At 40.6% G+C, this 16588-nt stretch overlaps 1 protein-coding gene across 6 annotated transcripts in view; it reads right to left on the bottom strand.

Moving 5' to 3' along the window:
- Window positions 1–16588, bottom strand: part of ptprq (protein tyrosine phosphatase receptor type Q) — a 206009-nt gene that overhangs the window by 27756 nt on the left and 161665 nt on the right. For 4 of the 6 annotated variants that reach the window (XM_048549585.2, XM_048549588.2, XM_048549589.2 and 1 more), the window contains 3 exons: window positions 9550–9576; window positions 8933–9014; window positions 1240–1330 (listed from right to left, as the gene is read on the bottom strand). In XM_048549585.2, coding sequence (XP_048405542.2) covers window positions 1240–1330; window positions 8933–9014; window positions 9550–9576 — 200 coding nt within the window. The remainder of the gene's footprint in view (window positions 1–1239; window positions 1331–8932; window positions 9015–9549; window positions 9577–16588) is intronic. The other 2 variants (XM_048549586.2, XM_048549587.2) reach the window with 1 other exon arrangement.

Genomic DNA, 16588 nt, shown 5'->3' with positions numbered 1-16588 from the left:
GTTCAAATTCCAACATCTGCCAGGGCAGGATTTGAATCTGGGTCCCCAGTACATTACCAGGGTCTCTGGATTCAGGAACCAGCAACAATACCACTAGGCCATCGTATACTACCGGGCCATTCCCACTACTAATACTAATCATGAACTGCTATTGGTTTGTTTCACTCGGATTAGTAACGCTAATCTTAGGAATCGCTGTAAAAATTAATTGCCTGGATATTGTATGTGCCGTCTGGGTGTGTTTTTGGCATCGTCATTGGGGGCCCAAATGCCACTTTCATGCCTACCTACAGTTTCATTCCTAATATAGAGAGGCTGGGTATGTACTGAAATTAACTTCTTTAGCCTGTGTGGTAAAGCTCATTGGAGTCCCCAACATAGTTACCATAAATAACTTACCAATTCAAATGGAGGTCCTATTTTTTGGGACTTATTAACTGAAAACCAACCTGAAGGACCCAAACTGTGTTTGGCGATCTCGTGCAAAGAGAGTTATTGACTGGGTTGTGTTTTTACCAAAATGCAGCAAGCAGGAATCAGATAGTTCCATTAAAAAAAAGGAAAAAATCCAGAGACTAAGTCATTTGAAGCAGCTCCTGTGCATCTCCTAGTGGTCAGTTTGACAGTATCCTTGGCAAAAATTACAAGACATAAATTTCTCACTTGACCTCTTAAAATGTGCTTCATGAATGTGAAAGAATTTTGAAACGAATAATAGGGGGGAACAAAACAAGAATCAGCTAATTCATCACATTTTTTGAGTACTTTCAGATGAGGAAATGTTTGATTTGGAAAACAATATGCTGAAATGGAGATAGAACTGATCTTTAACAAAAGTTTTCATGACTTTCTGGGGACAACATAGCTGTTCTAGCCCTAATACCCAATTTTGAATTTATATCCAACTGAACAAATATTACACAAGAAATTATTGCAGGAAATAATTTACATATGTTTGTCTAGTTGTCCCCATGTTCTTAATACAAAATACAACTCTTCTTATAAATATAATGTCATTTGAGTTAATTAGCTGGAGAACTTCATTGATCCTTGTTATGGTCAGATATAAAATGACATTTGTGTGTAGCATTTTGAACAATACATTATAATATTTTGCACCATTACTGCCATGTTCTTGAGAAATGAAACTTTACACATTAATTGAAGCACTTTCTGAAAAATATTTCAGAGTTTCCTTCTGTAAAGATCCTCTAAGTCAAATTATTGAACAGCACTTACATGGCTTTATATTTGCAAAGCGATTCTTGGTTCGATTCCAGGGCAAGTCAGCATCAGATGATGTAAGTTCCTGATCCAGCTTGGGGAGCTCCTTTTGAATAAATATTTCAAACTGTCACTTTTGACAATCAAAACTGATTAAAAAAAATCCATAAAGAGCTGTTGAATCCAATACTATGAAACTTTCTGCTAGGGAAGTCTGTTTCCAAACTAAATTAAGCATCCTCTTTTGAGCTTTGCATTTGGTTTGCAATATATCACTGAAATACTATAGCAACTTCAGCACTGCATTCAAGCAAAAGCAATGAACTGACAAATTCAACAACTTCTAAAACTGGAATACTGAATGAAATTCAGCGGAGCTTGCTGAAGTGAGCAAGATGGTGAATGGGCTTGGAGGATTATACAAAATTTCTCACATCTGATTTCTGACATCAGGAAAACTGTCCATTTGAGTGTGTGACATTCAGCTTGGAAATGAGCCACTTCCATCAAAATATCCCTGCTCCCTCAGGGATTCATGATGCTTCAGGGAATAAATGAGGCTTATAGGGGTCTCCTTTGCCTCCATAAGGGGTGTAGGTGTGTGTGTGTAGGTGTGTGTGTGTGTAGGTGTGTGTGTGTGGGTGTACATGTGTGCGTGTGTGTGTGTAGGGGTGCGTGTGTGTGTGTGTGTGTGTGTGTGTAGGTGTGTGTGTGTGGGTGTACGTGTGTGCGTGTGTGTGTAGGTGTGTGTGTGGGTGTACGTGTGTGTGTGTGTGTGTGTGTGTGTGTGTGTACGTGTGCGTGTGTGTGTACGTGTACATGTACGTGTACGTGTAATTGCACATGTGCGTGTGTGCGTGTGTGTGTGTATACACACCCAGGAAAGGAGATTTCAAGGAATGCTATGATGTTCCTGGCCAGCAGTTCATGGGCTTGAGAGTTCCACCTTAGTCTGACAGGAAGCCTCACAGTGTCCATTTAAGTATATGATTTCCTTATTAATGTGTCCTCCCAGTAAAAAATGGTGCAGGATTTCTACCAATATTTCTATCAGTGGTCAGGACCACAAGACATAAAGCAGAAATTAGGCCATTTGGCCCATCAAGTCTGCTCCACCATTCACTCATGTTTAATAAATTTCTCGACCTCATTCTCCCACTTTCTCCCTCTAATATTTAATCCCCTTGATAATCAAGAACCTATCTATCTCTGTCTTAAATATAGTTAATGACCTGGCCTCCATAGCCTCCTGTGGCAACGAATTCCATAGCTAGTCCAAGTAACAGTGACCAAGACACTGCTGTATTGTCATAAAATCCCAGCTGATTCACTGACGTCCTTTAGGCACGATACCTGGATGCCTCCCTAGACTTCAGACCCACAACGGTGTGGTTGACTCTTAATTGCCCTCTGACTTGGTTAAGCAAGCCAGCCAATTGTTTCAATCCATTACAGATGAAAAATTAAAAGCAAAACTGGATGGAGCACCTAACATCAATTTGGGGACTTTGTACTGTTATAATCCCCACTGAAGTTGATACCAGACAAGTCAGATCTTAGAGTGAAACTTGGTTTGTTAGATCCTAACTGTTTTCTCGTTACCATGGAGGTCAGTTATTGAATACGTTCACAAGAGTTTGCCAATGTACTTCTAACTGAAAGAATAAAATATTTATTAGCAAATTTTATGACTAATATGGGAACAGAGCAGTGCACTGAGTTTCTCTAGTCCCATTGCTGTACCACTCAGGATGTAATTTTAAAAGTGTTTTACCAAAGTCCTAACAAGGCCACTTGTATGCTTTTCCTCTGTGAAAAGATTCATCAACAAAACTGCTTTAGTAAACATTAGTAATTTATTATAAAACAAAACCTATCCAATGAAGATGTAGGATTGGTTAACACATATAATTTGAATGTTGTGCACACACACTGGAAAATAAACACATTTCTGCACTTCTTGGCCAAAGGTGCCTCTACTTGAGGACAAAAAGATTAAGGTATAGAATGTTCTAAAGTCTGGCCACCTGGTGGGCTTGCACATGTGGTCAAATTACAGTTCTTTTCTGCGGTCTCAGCAGACATAGCTTGCTCAGGAAATATAATCTTTAGAAGCTCATTTGGTCACTGACTTCCATAGGCTTCACACTTAATTCACCACAAAGGTGCTTCATAAATTGGAGACATGCGCCAGACAGCTTATTATTAGAAGACCTTTCCCAACTAAAATCTAAAACAAAATCTCTAAGTCTGAAACCACAATTTACTCTAGCCAGCTGTGAAGCCTAATCATAAACAGTTAGGAGTTTTGCATGAATTGAGTTAAAGTAACCAAGGCCAATAATTATCACAAGTCACACGATTCTGAGAGGAATTGTTCAAATAAAGTTCTAAGGTCTTTTCCTTGACCCTTTAAAAAAATCCAGGCATTACCATATGCTTTCAAAAGGAATCATTGAAAATGAAATATTAAATATGAATTGGTTTCATTATTCAAGGTTTAAAAACGTGCACTATGTTATAATAAAATAAAGGCTGGAAAAATTTCATTGCAGAAATCAGAAAAGGATTAAAACTCATTCTATTCCTTTTATTCTTACGAACACTCAAATCTTAGTCAGGTTACCAGCATTTCCATTCTGTGGCACTTCAGACAAACACATACTGGTATAGCTTTAACTGGCTTCTTAAGATAAATTTCTGAGCAGCGCTAAATGCTTTATCCCTTCAAAGGTGTCTCTCACAAAGGCCCTGAAGGCACACTACAAACTAAACTCACTGATACTTCAGGGCAACTACACGGGTTTTCTAAACCCAGTGTCCAGCAACCCTACACTCGCTGGTGTACATCACACACTGACTGCCTTTCTGGACAGTTGTGTTTCTCTGTATGTTAGGCAACAGCACATCTTTTATTCTCTTCTACTGTTTTTATTAATGTACATAACTGTTAACACCCAGGCTGTTCAACTAAAGGTTAGAAAACATCACCAAAATGTATGCAAACATAACTAACCTCCTGACCTCTCATCACCTCTGCACCAAACTCTTGAAGGAAACCTAAAAATGACTATCCAAGTTTTCCCCTTCTCCTCTTCTTTCACTACAGGGGCAGAGATCGAAATCAATGACGGCTGATTGCACAAGCTTCAGCACTATTTAAAACTCCTCAGATACTTAAGCTGCCTACGTCCATACATAGCAAGATTGGAACATCATTGAGGCTAGGGCGATCAGTTGCAAATTACCATTTGTGTCACACAACTGCCAGCAAATGGCTACCTCCAACAAGTTGGAGTCCAACCATCCCCTCCTGATATTCAATGGTATATCTGTCACTGAATCCTCCAACAACAGCACCCTGAAAGCTACCATTGATCAGAAACTGAACTGTATAAACTGAATGGACTAACCAAATATATAGTGGCTATAAGGACAGGTCAGAGGCCTGGAATTTTTTCTCAAGAAACTCACATCCTGATTCCACAAATTCTAGCCATCATCAACAGGACACAAGTCGTGTGTGGGACTAAATACTTTCCACTTGCCTGGATGAGTGCAGCTCCATCACTGAACAAACACAGTGCCAATGAACACGATGCAGCTTGTTTGATTTGCACATTATCCATCATCTTAAACATTCATTCCCTTCTCAGCAAGTTATAGTGGCAGGAGTGTGCACACCTACCTGCACTGTAGCAACTTGCTAAAGCTCTTTTGACAACACCTTCCAAATTTCTGACTTCTACCTTCTGGAAGAATATGGGCAGAAGGCACAAGGCAACACTACCCCTTATGAGTTCCCTTCCAAGCTAGATACCATTCCTTGCTTGGAAATATATTGCCACTTCTCCACTAGATCAAATGCCTGGAACTCCGTTCATTGTAGTACAATGGGTGTACCTTCCCCATGTGCAATGGTCTAAGAATGGGCGTACTACTACATTTTGAGGGCTGTTAGGGATGACTAGAAATGTTGCGATGCAATGAATGAATAAAGGCACCACAGTTAACTTCACATGACATTCACTGATTGTGAAACATAAGTGTCTCCTTCTGGGTTTAACCTTTTATTTTCCAGAGGTTGAAGCATGACATATACTTGCAAATAATTTTGAACAGTTTATTTACACTGTGTGCAAACCTTGCATGGCAGAAATAATGATGCAAAAACCAACTGACAGGAACCCACTGGCTGAGGCATTATTGGAACATACTATATGGTTGTAATACAATAGAAGCGTGGGAATACAAAGGATGAGCATACTATTTCTAAAGATAGTGCAGCACCCAGCCCTCCTATTCACTCAATCAAATGGTGCAGGAGGTGTTACAAAGCAGACAGGGCTGGCCAGTCATCACAGCGCAGAGTTAGTGCAGGAAAATTTGGCATCTGTCATGGCCCAGCATAATGATGTGCAAAGCCACTGCCTTCCCAAGAGGGAGTGATTTATAACCAGAAACAGAATGGTATTCAGGAAGAGAGGCATGACTAGAATACAAACGAGAACATTTCAGAAAATGATTGAACTGAGCTGTTCAGAAGAGCTACCTTATTCAAAAATCTCTGGATAGATTTTAGTCATCTCATCAGAGTAGGAACCAAAGAACCAAACATAGCAGGACATTAGTCTCATAGAAGAGGTTGATGCAGGATTCGTGCTCACTGATGGCAAGATGTTAATTAGGCTAATTAATATGTTAATAGATAGTTGAAATTTAATAGTGTCTCGTGGATTAAAGTGAGTTACATGCCATTTCCTATCTCTTAAAGGCTTACCAGCACAATCCTACAAGGTTTGTCAGGGGCCTACCAGTCCCTCATTGTCAAACATTTTGTGCTTGACAGGGGAACCTAGCATGGTAGATAAAGCATGGAAGAGTTTACCAAAAACCACACCACTGCCTCTGTCTCTAAGCCCTGAGCCATCACTCCTGTCCTATCCTCACTCATCTGAGTCCAGGAACCAGCAACAGTCCCTCCTGAAGTCCCCAGAGCATCATCAGCAGTTGTCAGTCTCCAATTGCTGCCAACTCTTTATGGATGGGGCTTCTACCACCAGCGACCTAAATCAAGGGGATGTCCCCTGCTGGCTAGTTAAACCGGCACCTAATCTGGTTGGGTCTCCCTTACAGAAGTAATACTGACATCCCACTAAAGGCCATGATGGAAGGTGGATCATTGCCTGCCCCTCTCTCTATTTATTTGAGTCCCTTTCCTCTCCCCCATTTCTGAAGAAGGGTCCAAACCTGAAATGTCCGCTTTCCTGCTCCTCTGATGCTGTCTGGCCTGCTGTGTTCATCCAGCTCTACACCTTGTTACCTCAGAATCCAGCATTGGCAGTTCCTACTATCTCTGAGTGAGAAGTAATACTGACTTCCCACTAATTCTCCAATCTGTTTGTAGAAACCACGTCAGGGTGTTTAAATCCAGTCATCTACATAGACAGCAAGCAGCAGCATAAGATGACATAAGATGATTTTGCAAGATTGTAGGGATGAAACAGTTTGATAACAAGACACAGTCGCATCCTAATGATAGGGAAAACCAGAATGAATGAAGAAAAATATGGTTGCTCAACTCCATTTTCTCTGGACGAAATTCATACAAAGTGCAGCCCACGTATTTCCCTGTGAGTAACTAATGTGCCATCAGTGTTACTTGCTTTGTGCACTTTGTCTTGATGACATAACATGATGTACCATTTCTACACCCATATTACTATATTTTCCAGGTTTACTTAATGGGTACGTTGAATGACTTAATAAAAATATAACTGTTGTGGGATGATTTAATTGGGCAAATTGTTTGCATTATACCTGATGCTCTGGCAGTTGACTGGCCCTGTCTAGTTTTTGCAAAATTCTTCTCATATTTGAGTGAGAAGGTGAGTGAGATGAGCATTGCACGGTCTTCAGAGCCAGCATCTCTATCCACTGTGTCATGCCTTTACTGCTCAGCATTCGGGGTTTGGGCTACATCACATTAGTCTAAGCTGCTGCTGTGGGTTTTCCTGCAGAGGCCTTGAAATTTCCACAGAATTATGAAACATGACATGAAACTAGAGGTGAGATAAGAGTGACTGCCATTGATTTAAAAGTTGCATTAGAGTCAGTGGGAATCTAGGGTGAACACCACTGGTTAGAATCATATCTAGCACAAAGGAAACAGCTATAATTATAGGAGTTTGTCATCTCAGAGCCAGGACATCTCTGTCTGAATTCCTTTGGGTAGAGTCCTAGGCACAACTACCTTCCTTCCACTATAGGTCAGAAGTGAAGAAGCTCACTAATTAGAGCGCAACATTCAGAGCCATTCACAAGATGTGGACTAAATCCACACTTGGGATGACAGTTCATGCCACACAAGTGCTAAGCTATGATAATTCCCAACAAGAGAAAATCTAACTGTCGCCCTTTGACAATCAATGGCATTACCATCACTGAATTCTCTCTTCAGGGTTACCATTTACCAAAAACTACACGAGACTAGCAATATAAATGCTGTGATTATGACAGCAGGTCAGAGGCTGGGATCCTGCAGTAACTTACCTTCTGATTCCCCAAAACCTCTCTGCCATTTCCAACGAACAAGTCAGGGGTGTGCTGGAATGCTCCCACTCAAGAAGTTTGACACTATCCAGAACAAAGCAGCCTGTTTAATTGGCACCACATCCACAAACATTCACTCCCTCCACCACCAACTCTTAGTGGCAGCAGAGTGTGCCATCTACAAGGTACACTGCAAATATTCAGCAAAGCTCTTTAGACAGCTTCTTCCACACCATCTCCATGTGGAAGAACATGGGCAGCAGATATCTGGGAACACCTTTACCTATGGGTTCCCCCCTGAACCATGTACCATCCTGATTTGGAAATAATATCGCCATTCCTTCAGAGTCTCTAGGTAAAATTTTTGGAACTCCGTTCCTAACTAGCATTGTGGGTCTACCTACAACAAATGGACTGCAGTGGTTCAAGAAGGCAGCTCACCACCACCCTCAAAAGCACAATTAGGGATGGACAATTAATGTTGGCCCAACCAGTAATGCCTACATCCCATGAATGAATAAAAACTATTAAAACTATAACATAATATTTCTAAATTACTCCCGATGAAACGATCATTAAATGTGGCACATTGAAATCACAAACATTACTTTCATGTTACTCTGTTTAATTATTTGTTTGGTTTCTTAGCTCCATTATACTAATTTTCCAGCAGAATGCCAGGACAGTCAGTGCCATTCAGCCTTATTGCCTTCGAAATTGAATTTAAAATTAAATTTAAGGCTACATTTCAAACTTCGGTTGCTCTGAATGTGGAGCTGGTGTGTTGAAATGACCTTGAACCTGCCCAGGGACAACAGAATTTTTAAAAATAACTTTTAGAAAAGAACTTTGTAGAATTAATCTCTGTCTAATGAACACATATAGTAGCACCCTGGAAAGAATAATGTCAATGTCTGGTCGTTGCAGAGGATCAACTATATGGAGGTGACTGGCAAATGATGCTGATCGGGTTGCCACCTATAGTGAAAAGTCAAAATTAGTGTAAGGTTACTATGTAAACATTAAACTTAGTAATTGGGTATTGATTATCAGGGTGAAGGTTCTCACTTGTCTGACATACACTAAACTATACGTAAATTGTGACATGTAGAGCTTCTAAATTTTTGGTACGTTGTGACAACTGTTAGAGACATACCGAAAATTCTTCTTGAAACTTCAGGTTGTTGTTAATACACAGATCTTCCACATGCTGCAAGAATGACTTCTTGCTAATGGGCCTGTGGGGCAGATTGAATAAAGTCAATTACAAAATCATTTATTTCGCAATTTGTTACAAATATACAGATCACTCTGTGGGTTACAGACTGGACTCAAAAATATGCAAAGTTACTACAATTTGTTAGAATCAAGCACACAAGCCTGATAAGGAAATATTCAAACAGTGAATGATTTGTTTGAAGGGAAGGTTAAAAATGGCACATGTAGACAAGACTACTTTTTGAAGACTTTTGTGGAACTGACAGCTTGTTTTTGGAATTAGGAACATAAAACAAATGCAATGAAAGCATTGTCACTCTGTCCTGCTCTCCAAGGAATTTAAATAAGCCCATATTGCTGCCAAAGCTGAAACACAGATATGAGAGGTTCACTCCAGAGGGAGACAAAAAGAGCCCTTCTCCAGTTACCATGCAATTGGTCATGCTTTTATGATTTATATTGTTTGGCTTTTAATCTGACAGAAAATAGAAAAGAAACCACATCAAATTTTATCCAGCTATCAACAACAAAACAGAGAAATGTGCAACCACTTACTTGAGAGATTTCCTATAACTGAGTAATCTGCAAAGTAGAGATTTTTCAAAGTTTTGTATTTTCCAAATACATTTTGCATTTGTTTTGTAGTTGACACAATGTACAAAGAAGGAGCATAAAACACAAGCAACAAATTTTGTGCTTATGAAAAGAGAAAGCACATTTTTATATTATAAATTAAATTAACATATTTTAGATTCATTTTTTTGAAAACCATGATATAATGTTTAATACTTATTTAATATTCATTTTTATGACATGAAGAGCATAAAAGCCTAAGAAATAAGAACAGCAAAAGGCCATTTGGCCCCTCAAGCCTGTCTTGCCATCAGCAAGATTGTGGCTGGGTCTGCTCCATGCATCAATTCCTCTTCCATGCCAGCTCAACACAGCCTTTAACTACCTGATAGTTCAATAATCTATCTACCCCCTCTTTAAATGCTTGCAGTCATTTAACCTCCACCACTCCCTCAGGTAGAGAATTCCAAATACTCATTACCCTCTTGGAGAAAAACAAATTTTCATATCTCAGTTTTAAATCAGTGTTCCCTTGTTTTGTATCTATTCCCCCTAGTTTGGAATTCTCGCAGTAGTGGTAACATCTTGTCGACATCTATCCCAAGACCTCTCAGAATCTTCTTTGTTTCAACAAGATCGCCCCTCATTCTTCCAAAGTCTAATGATTAAAGGCCGCACCTGTTTTGCTGTTCGTGATAAGTCAACTCTTGTGCCTCAGGACTCAGCTAGTAAACATCTTTTGAACAACTTCTATAGCCAATAGTTTCATTTTTTTACATATGAGGATCAAAATTGTAAACAGCATTTTGAGTGGGACCTTACCAACTCGCTGCACAGTTGTAACAAGACTTCTATTTTAAAACGCCAACTCCCTAACAATAAAGGTCAAATTCTTAATTACTTTCTGCATGTACACCACAATGTTTGCATTTAATTGACAAGAACATTCAGATCCCTCTATACTGCACCTTTTTTGGAGTCTCTCTTCATTTAAATAATAGTCTGCCTTTTCATTCTTCTTACCAAAGTGCATGGCTGCACACTTTCCTACATTGAACTTCATCTGTCAAGTTTTTGCCCACTTGTTCAACTTATCTATAGCACCTTGCAGATTTCTTACATCCTTATGCCCTCTTCCCTATTTTTGTATCATCAGTAGGTCTACACTCTGCCCCTTCCTCGAAGTCATTAATAATTGATAGTAAATAATTGAGGGCCCAGGACAGATCACTGTGGGACTCCATCTATTACATCTTTCCAACCATTAATCCTGATTTGCTGTCTTCTGTGTGTTAACGTATCCTCAATCTATGCAAATATGTTACCCCTAAGCCATCAGCTCCCATCTTGTGCAATATCCTTTCATATCACACCTACCTAATGCCTTCTGAAATGCCAAATACACCACTTAATCAAATCTGGCAAACATGATTGCCTTTTCACAAAATAATGTTGACTCCATTCGATTGCACTAAGCTTTTCTGAAAGCCCTGATATTTCATTGTCAATAATGGATTGTAGAATTTTTAAAATGGCCGATGTTAGATTAACTTGCTTATGGCTTCCTACTTTCTATCACCCTGCCTTCGTGAACATGGGTACTACTTTAGCAGTTTTCAGATTTGCTGGAATCCTCCTGGAACCCAGTGAGTTCTGGAATATTTTTCCCAACACACTACTCTAAGAGGGAATGCACTGCACTAATTTGTCATCCATATCATCCTTGCACATCGTATTTGTTAAGTCAATATGCAGATTAAAATCACCCATCACAACTGTACCACCTTTCCTACACATCTCCACTATTTACCGATTTATACTCCATCCTACTGTGAAGCGACTCTTTTCGGGTGTATAGATGACTTCTGCCCGTGACTTATTTCCCTTGCTGTTCCTTACTGTCACCCAAACAGATTCTACATCAGGAACAAAAACAGAAGTTGCAGGAAAAGCTCAGCAGGTCTGGCAGCATCTGTGAAGAAAAGATCAGAGTTAACATTTTGAGGAAGGGTCACTGGATCCAAAACGTAAACTCTGATTTTTTTTCTTCACAGATGCTGCCAGACCTGCTGAGCTTTTCCTGCAACTTCTGTTTTTGTTCCTAATTTACAGCTTCCGCAGTTCTTTCGGTTTTTAGATCTATTGGAACTACACCACTGCTCAGCACTACACTTACATTTTCTTTATTAACAGTACTACTACAACTCCTTTTCCTTTGCACGTATTCTTCTGAAATATTGAATACTCCTGAATAATAAGCTCCCTGTCTTAGTAACCGTATAAACATGTCTCTGTAATAGTTATCAAATCATATGAACTTATTTCTATTTAAGCCATCAATTCATTGACCTTGTTACAAATACTGCCTGCACTCAAATAGGGAGCTTTAAACTATAACATTTTATCATTATTATTCTCTCTGGTTCTAACTTCTGCTGCACACATCTGTGTATATTTTCAACTCTTTCCTGTTGCGCTTTGACTATCATTTTCCTCTTCAGTACCCTGCACCTTTGCTTTCTTGCTCCTTTCTTGATTTTGTAAACTTCCTTTCAATTAAACCCACTCACCACTACCCACCCCACCCCCAAATACACATACACGCACACACACACACACACATACACACACACACACGCACGCACGCACGCACACACACATGCACACGCGCACACATGCACACCACTAATTAGTTTGAAAGTCCAATCAGAACTCTATACAATTTGCCAGGACATATAGTTCAAATGCTGCCCATCCTCTCTTTCCCCAATACTGGTACCAGTGCGCCATGATTCAGAATCCATTTCTTCTGTATTCATCTTTGAGCCATGCATTTACCTCTATAATCTCATTTACCCTATGCTAATTTCCGTGTGCCTCAGGTAGTAATCCTTTGTGACTCTACTTTCTAATTTAGCCCTTCACTGTTCATAATTTCTCAACTGAACCTCTTTCCTCTTCCCACCTTTGTTGGTGGTATCACATCGGCCTCTCACTCTATATAGCCCAGAAGAAATGTCCTGATCCTTGGCACCAGTTCAGCAACACAGCTGCTGGGATTGTTTGTCAGTGTCGCAAAGAACAAAGGTAAATGCCAGAAATGGGGGGAAAGAGCTATTCCACAGGCATTATGTGTGAAAGTATACTGGCTTCCCAAAATTGGCTGTAGGCTGTATTGTGAGGACCAGATTAGGCAAATATAGTTTGGGTTCTTGAATAACTCTTAATTATGAAAACATATTTTAAAGTTTGATTTAGCTGTACATAGCCACAGAACCCTCCCTCCACCCCCTGGTCATTCAGCCAAAGTAAGCTGGGTGGGTGGATGCCAGAATCTTTGACAAACATGTGCAGCTATATCAAAGAAATGCACCAAAATTGATGCCTTTCTCCACATGCCCTGTCCAATGAGGTGCCATCGCTCTGAACATGAACGAGTCCAATAGAATCACTGTTGCCAGAATTATGAATGCTGTAACTTCAGGCCCATGAAATTTACTTTTATGGTTTCTATGCTCTCTCAATTTAAAACAAAGGCGGAAAATCTTCTGAGCGAGCTTTCTCAACTGGAATCATTAACTTTTTATTACTATTGAGTTTTATTCACATTTTTAACTTTTTAATTTCAGTATGGGTCTATTATTTAAGCCTTAAACTATCCATTTTCACATATGTTCATATTTTTATGGTATATTTTTATGCTTTTTTCGGATGTATACTTCAGATTGAGAGTATTGATTTTACTTCAAGCAATTTTACAGCTGAATGTCACAGCTGGACAATTTTCTTTACTAAATTTGTTATGGCCATAAACAGTATGTCAGTTTTCCATAACTATAATAGTGAAAGGCACATTGCAAAGTTACCAAGAAATTGCAATCCACCATATTTAATGATTTATTAGCTGCACCAGGAAAACTTGAAATGGAAAAGTGCAATAATGGGTGTCCATCATTCATTATGTCATCATAAAAGAGTACAGATGCTGAATATTTTGCACTCTATAATGTCCATTTAGCATTATTTTGGTCCTAATGTGTAACAATATCCTGCATACATTCAGAATTGATTTTACATAATACTGTAGCCACAGCAAGTCTTCTCTGAACCATTGTAGGATACATGAATCTTCAATCGTGGTTTAAATTATCATGTAAAGCCGAACAAACTATGGATGCTGTAAATCAGGAACAAAAACAGAAGCTGCTGGAAAAGCTCAGCAGATCTGGCAGCATCTGTGAAGAAAAATAAAAGTTATTGTTTTGGGTCCAGTGACCTTCCTCAGAACTGATGATCACTAGGAAATGTCTGTTTATATGCAGAAGCCAAGTGCAGGAGAGACTAAAGAGTAAACAATAAGTGGGAATAGAGCACAAAAAGAGAGAAGGAGAGTTGGTCTGACAACAGAGTTCATAACAATCTGGCTAGGAGGGTGAATAGCTGTTAATAGAGACTGTCAGTGGCTAAAAATAGGTAGTGCATAATGGCAGGCTATGTGCTAACAAGGCCTGGTGTGTGGGGCTAGAACATGGGAGAGTTCAGGCCCTAAAATTATTGAACTCAATATTAAGTCTGGAGGGCTACAGGGTCTCCAGCAAAAAATGAGGTGTTGTTCTTCCATCTTGCACTGAATTTTGCTGGAACACTGCAGCAAGCCTGAGACAGAGGTGTTGGCTATGGAACAGGGTAGTCTGTTAATGTGGAAGGCAACTGGAAGCTCAGGTCCTTTGTGGCAAGGAGAATGTAGATGTTCTGTGAAGCAGTCACCCAGTCTATGCTTTGTTTCCCCAATGTAGAGGAGACCACATTGTGAGCAGTGAATGCAGTAGACTAGATTCTGGGAAGTGCAGGTGAAGTGCTGCTTCACCTGGAAGGTATGTCTGGGCTCTTGGATACTGGGGAGGGAGGAAATAAATGGGCAGGTGTTACACCTTTGGCAGTTGCATGGGAAGGTGCGGTGGGATTGTGGGGGGTTTTTGGGAGTGAAGGAAAAGCGGACCAGAGTGTCCCAGAGGAACGGTCCCTGCGGAGGGCTGACAAAGGAGGGGAGGAGAGTATGTGTATGCTGGTTGCATCTCGTTGGAGGTGACAGAAATGGTGTCTGCTGATCTTCTGGATGTGGATGCTGGTGGGATGGAAGGTAAGGACAAGGGGAACCCTACTGCTGTTGCGGGAGGGGACAGAGTGGATCAGGGCAGAAGACCGGGAGATGGGTCGGACCCAGTTGAGGGCCCTGTTGACAACAGTGCTGGGGAATCCTCCTTTGACAAGGAACCTTCCGAAATGTCCAGTTTCTTCCTCAACCGAGGATTCTTCAGCACCGTTGTCAACACAGCCCACAACCAGGTCTGACCCTTCTCCCACACTTGTGTTTCTCACCAGTGATAGGGCTCCCCTTGGCCCTACCTACCATCCGACCAGCATTCACATCCAGACGATCATTAGCTGCCATTTCTGCCACTTTCAGTGAGACGCCATTACTAGACACATATTCCCCTCCCTTCCTATGTCAACCTCCCACAGAGACCATTCCCTTCAGGACACCCTGTAGTCCACACTTCCTTCACACCAACACACCCCCACATCCCCATGGCATCTTCCGCTGCAACTGCCGAAGGTATAACACCTGCCCATTTACCTCCTTCCTCCTCAGTATCTAGAGGCCCAGACATACCTTCCAGGTGAAGCAGCACTTTACCTGCACTTCCCAGAGCCTAGTCTACTGCATTTGCTGCTCACAATGTGGTCTCCTCTACCGGGGTCCACTTTGCAAGAACATCTACATTGCGCTGGCAAAAAAGAACCTGAGCTTTCAGGTGCCTTCCAGTTTAACAGACCGCCCTGTTCCCTGGCCAACGTTGAAGCTCAGCGCAAGCTGAAAGTTCAGCACCTCATTTTTCTATACCCTGCACCCTCCAAACTCAATATCGAGTTCAATAATTTTAGGGCCATTTGTCCCATGTCCTAGCACCCTACCTCACACACCAGGCCTTGTTATCACATAGCCTGCCATTATACACTATCTATTGTTAGTCATTAACAGTCTCCTGTAACAGCTATTCACCATTCTAACCAGATCGTTATTAATTCCTTTGTCAATCCAACTGTTCTTCTGTCTCTTTAGGCTCTATTCCCACCTATTGATTACTTGTTTGCCCCTCTCCCCACCCTATCTTATGCGCTGACAATTTCCTAGCTACCGTCAGTTCTAAGAAAGGGATACTGGACCTAAAACGTTAACTCTGATTTTTCCTCACAGATGCTGCCAGAGCTGCTGAGCTTTTCCAGCAACCTCCATGGTTGTTAAACTATTCCATGTTTAATTTATTAAAATTGTGAGCATTACGGTAGAAGTATTTTATGGTTTTTTTAGTTTGGGACAGTTACAGTTGGAATTTCTCCCTCCTTCGTCCGCTTTGGGCAATAGAGAGAAAGATGGAAAAGTTTGGCTCGAATGAAAAAATTGCAATCTCAATATCAAGAAATTATTTTCTATTCCCCCCCGAAAAGCTTTAAATGACAACTTCAAAATCTTGCTATTGAGCAGTACGTACTCTTTTTCCATGCGTTTGCAGCTCATTAACAGCCCAACTCCCCTGATGCTATGTCTGATTCTCCTTCTAGAGAGCATCAATTCAAAAAATGTAGTCAGAGTAGGTAATGGGCACCTTAAGCTTGCTGAATGCTTGTCTCAACCACCACTCAACCATCTCTTCATCACAATGTTTCTGTATACCACCATAATTGCCACCTTCCTTAATCTTTTGCCCACAGAAGTCAGCAGCAGCAAACCATACACCCCATCACATCAGCAAGTCTGCCCTCAAGCCAGCTCACACATTACTTTGGCCCTTCAATACTTTATTTTAGAACTCAAAGACACTTACAACATGCATATTTCTGCCTGGTTGCTTTTCATGCAGGGACACACACATGCATCTACAGAGGATACATCTTATGGCTCTTACCGTGCTTTCTATATGCTCTCTTACTGTGTGCTTATTTCGAGGCTGCCAACCTT

Source organism: Stegostoma tigrinum, chromosome 18, assembly GCF_030684315.1.
Source record: "Stegostoma tigrinum isolate sSteTig4 chromosome 18, sSteTig4.hap1, whole genome shotgun sequence".
Classification (NCBI taxonomy): Eukaryota; Metazoa; Chordata; class Chondrichthyes; order Orectolobiformes; family Stegostomatidae; genus Stegostoma; species Stegostoma tigrinum.
This window is presented reverse-complemented; position numbering and strand designations above follow the sequence as displayed.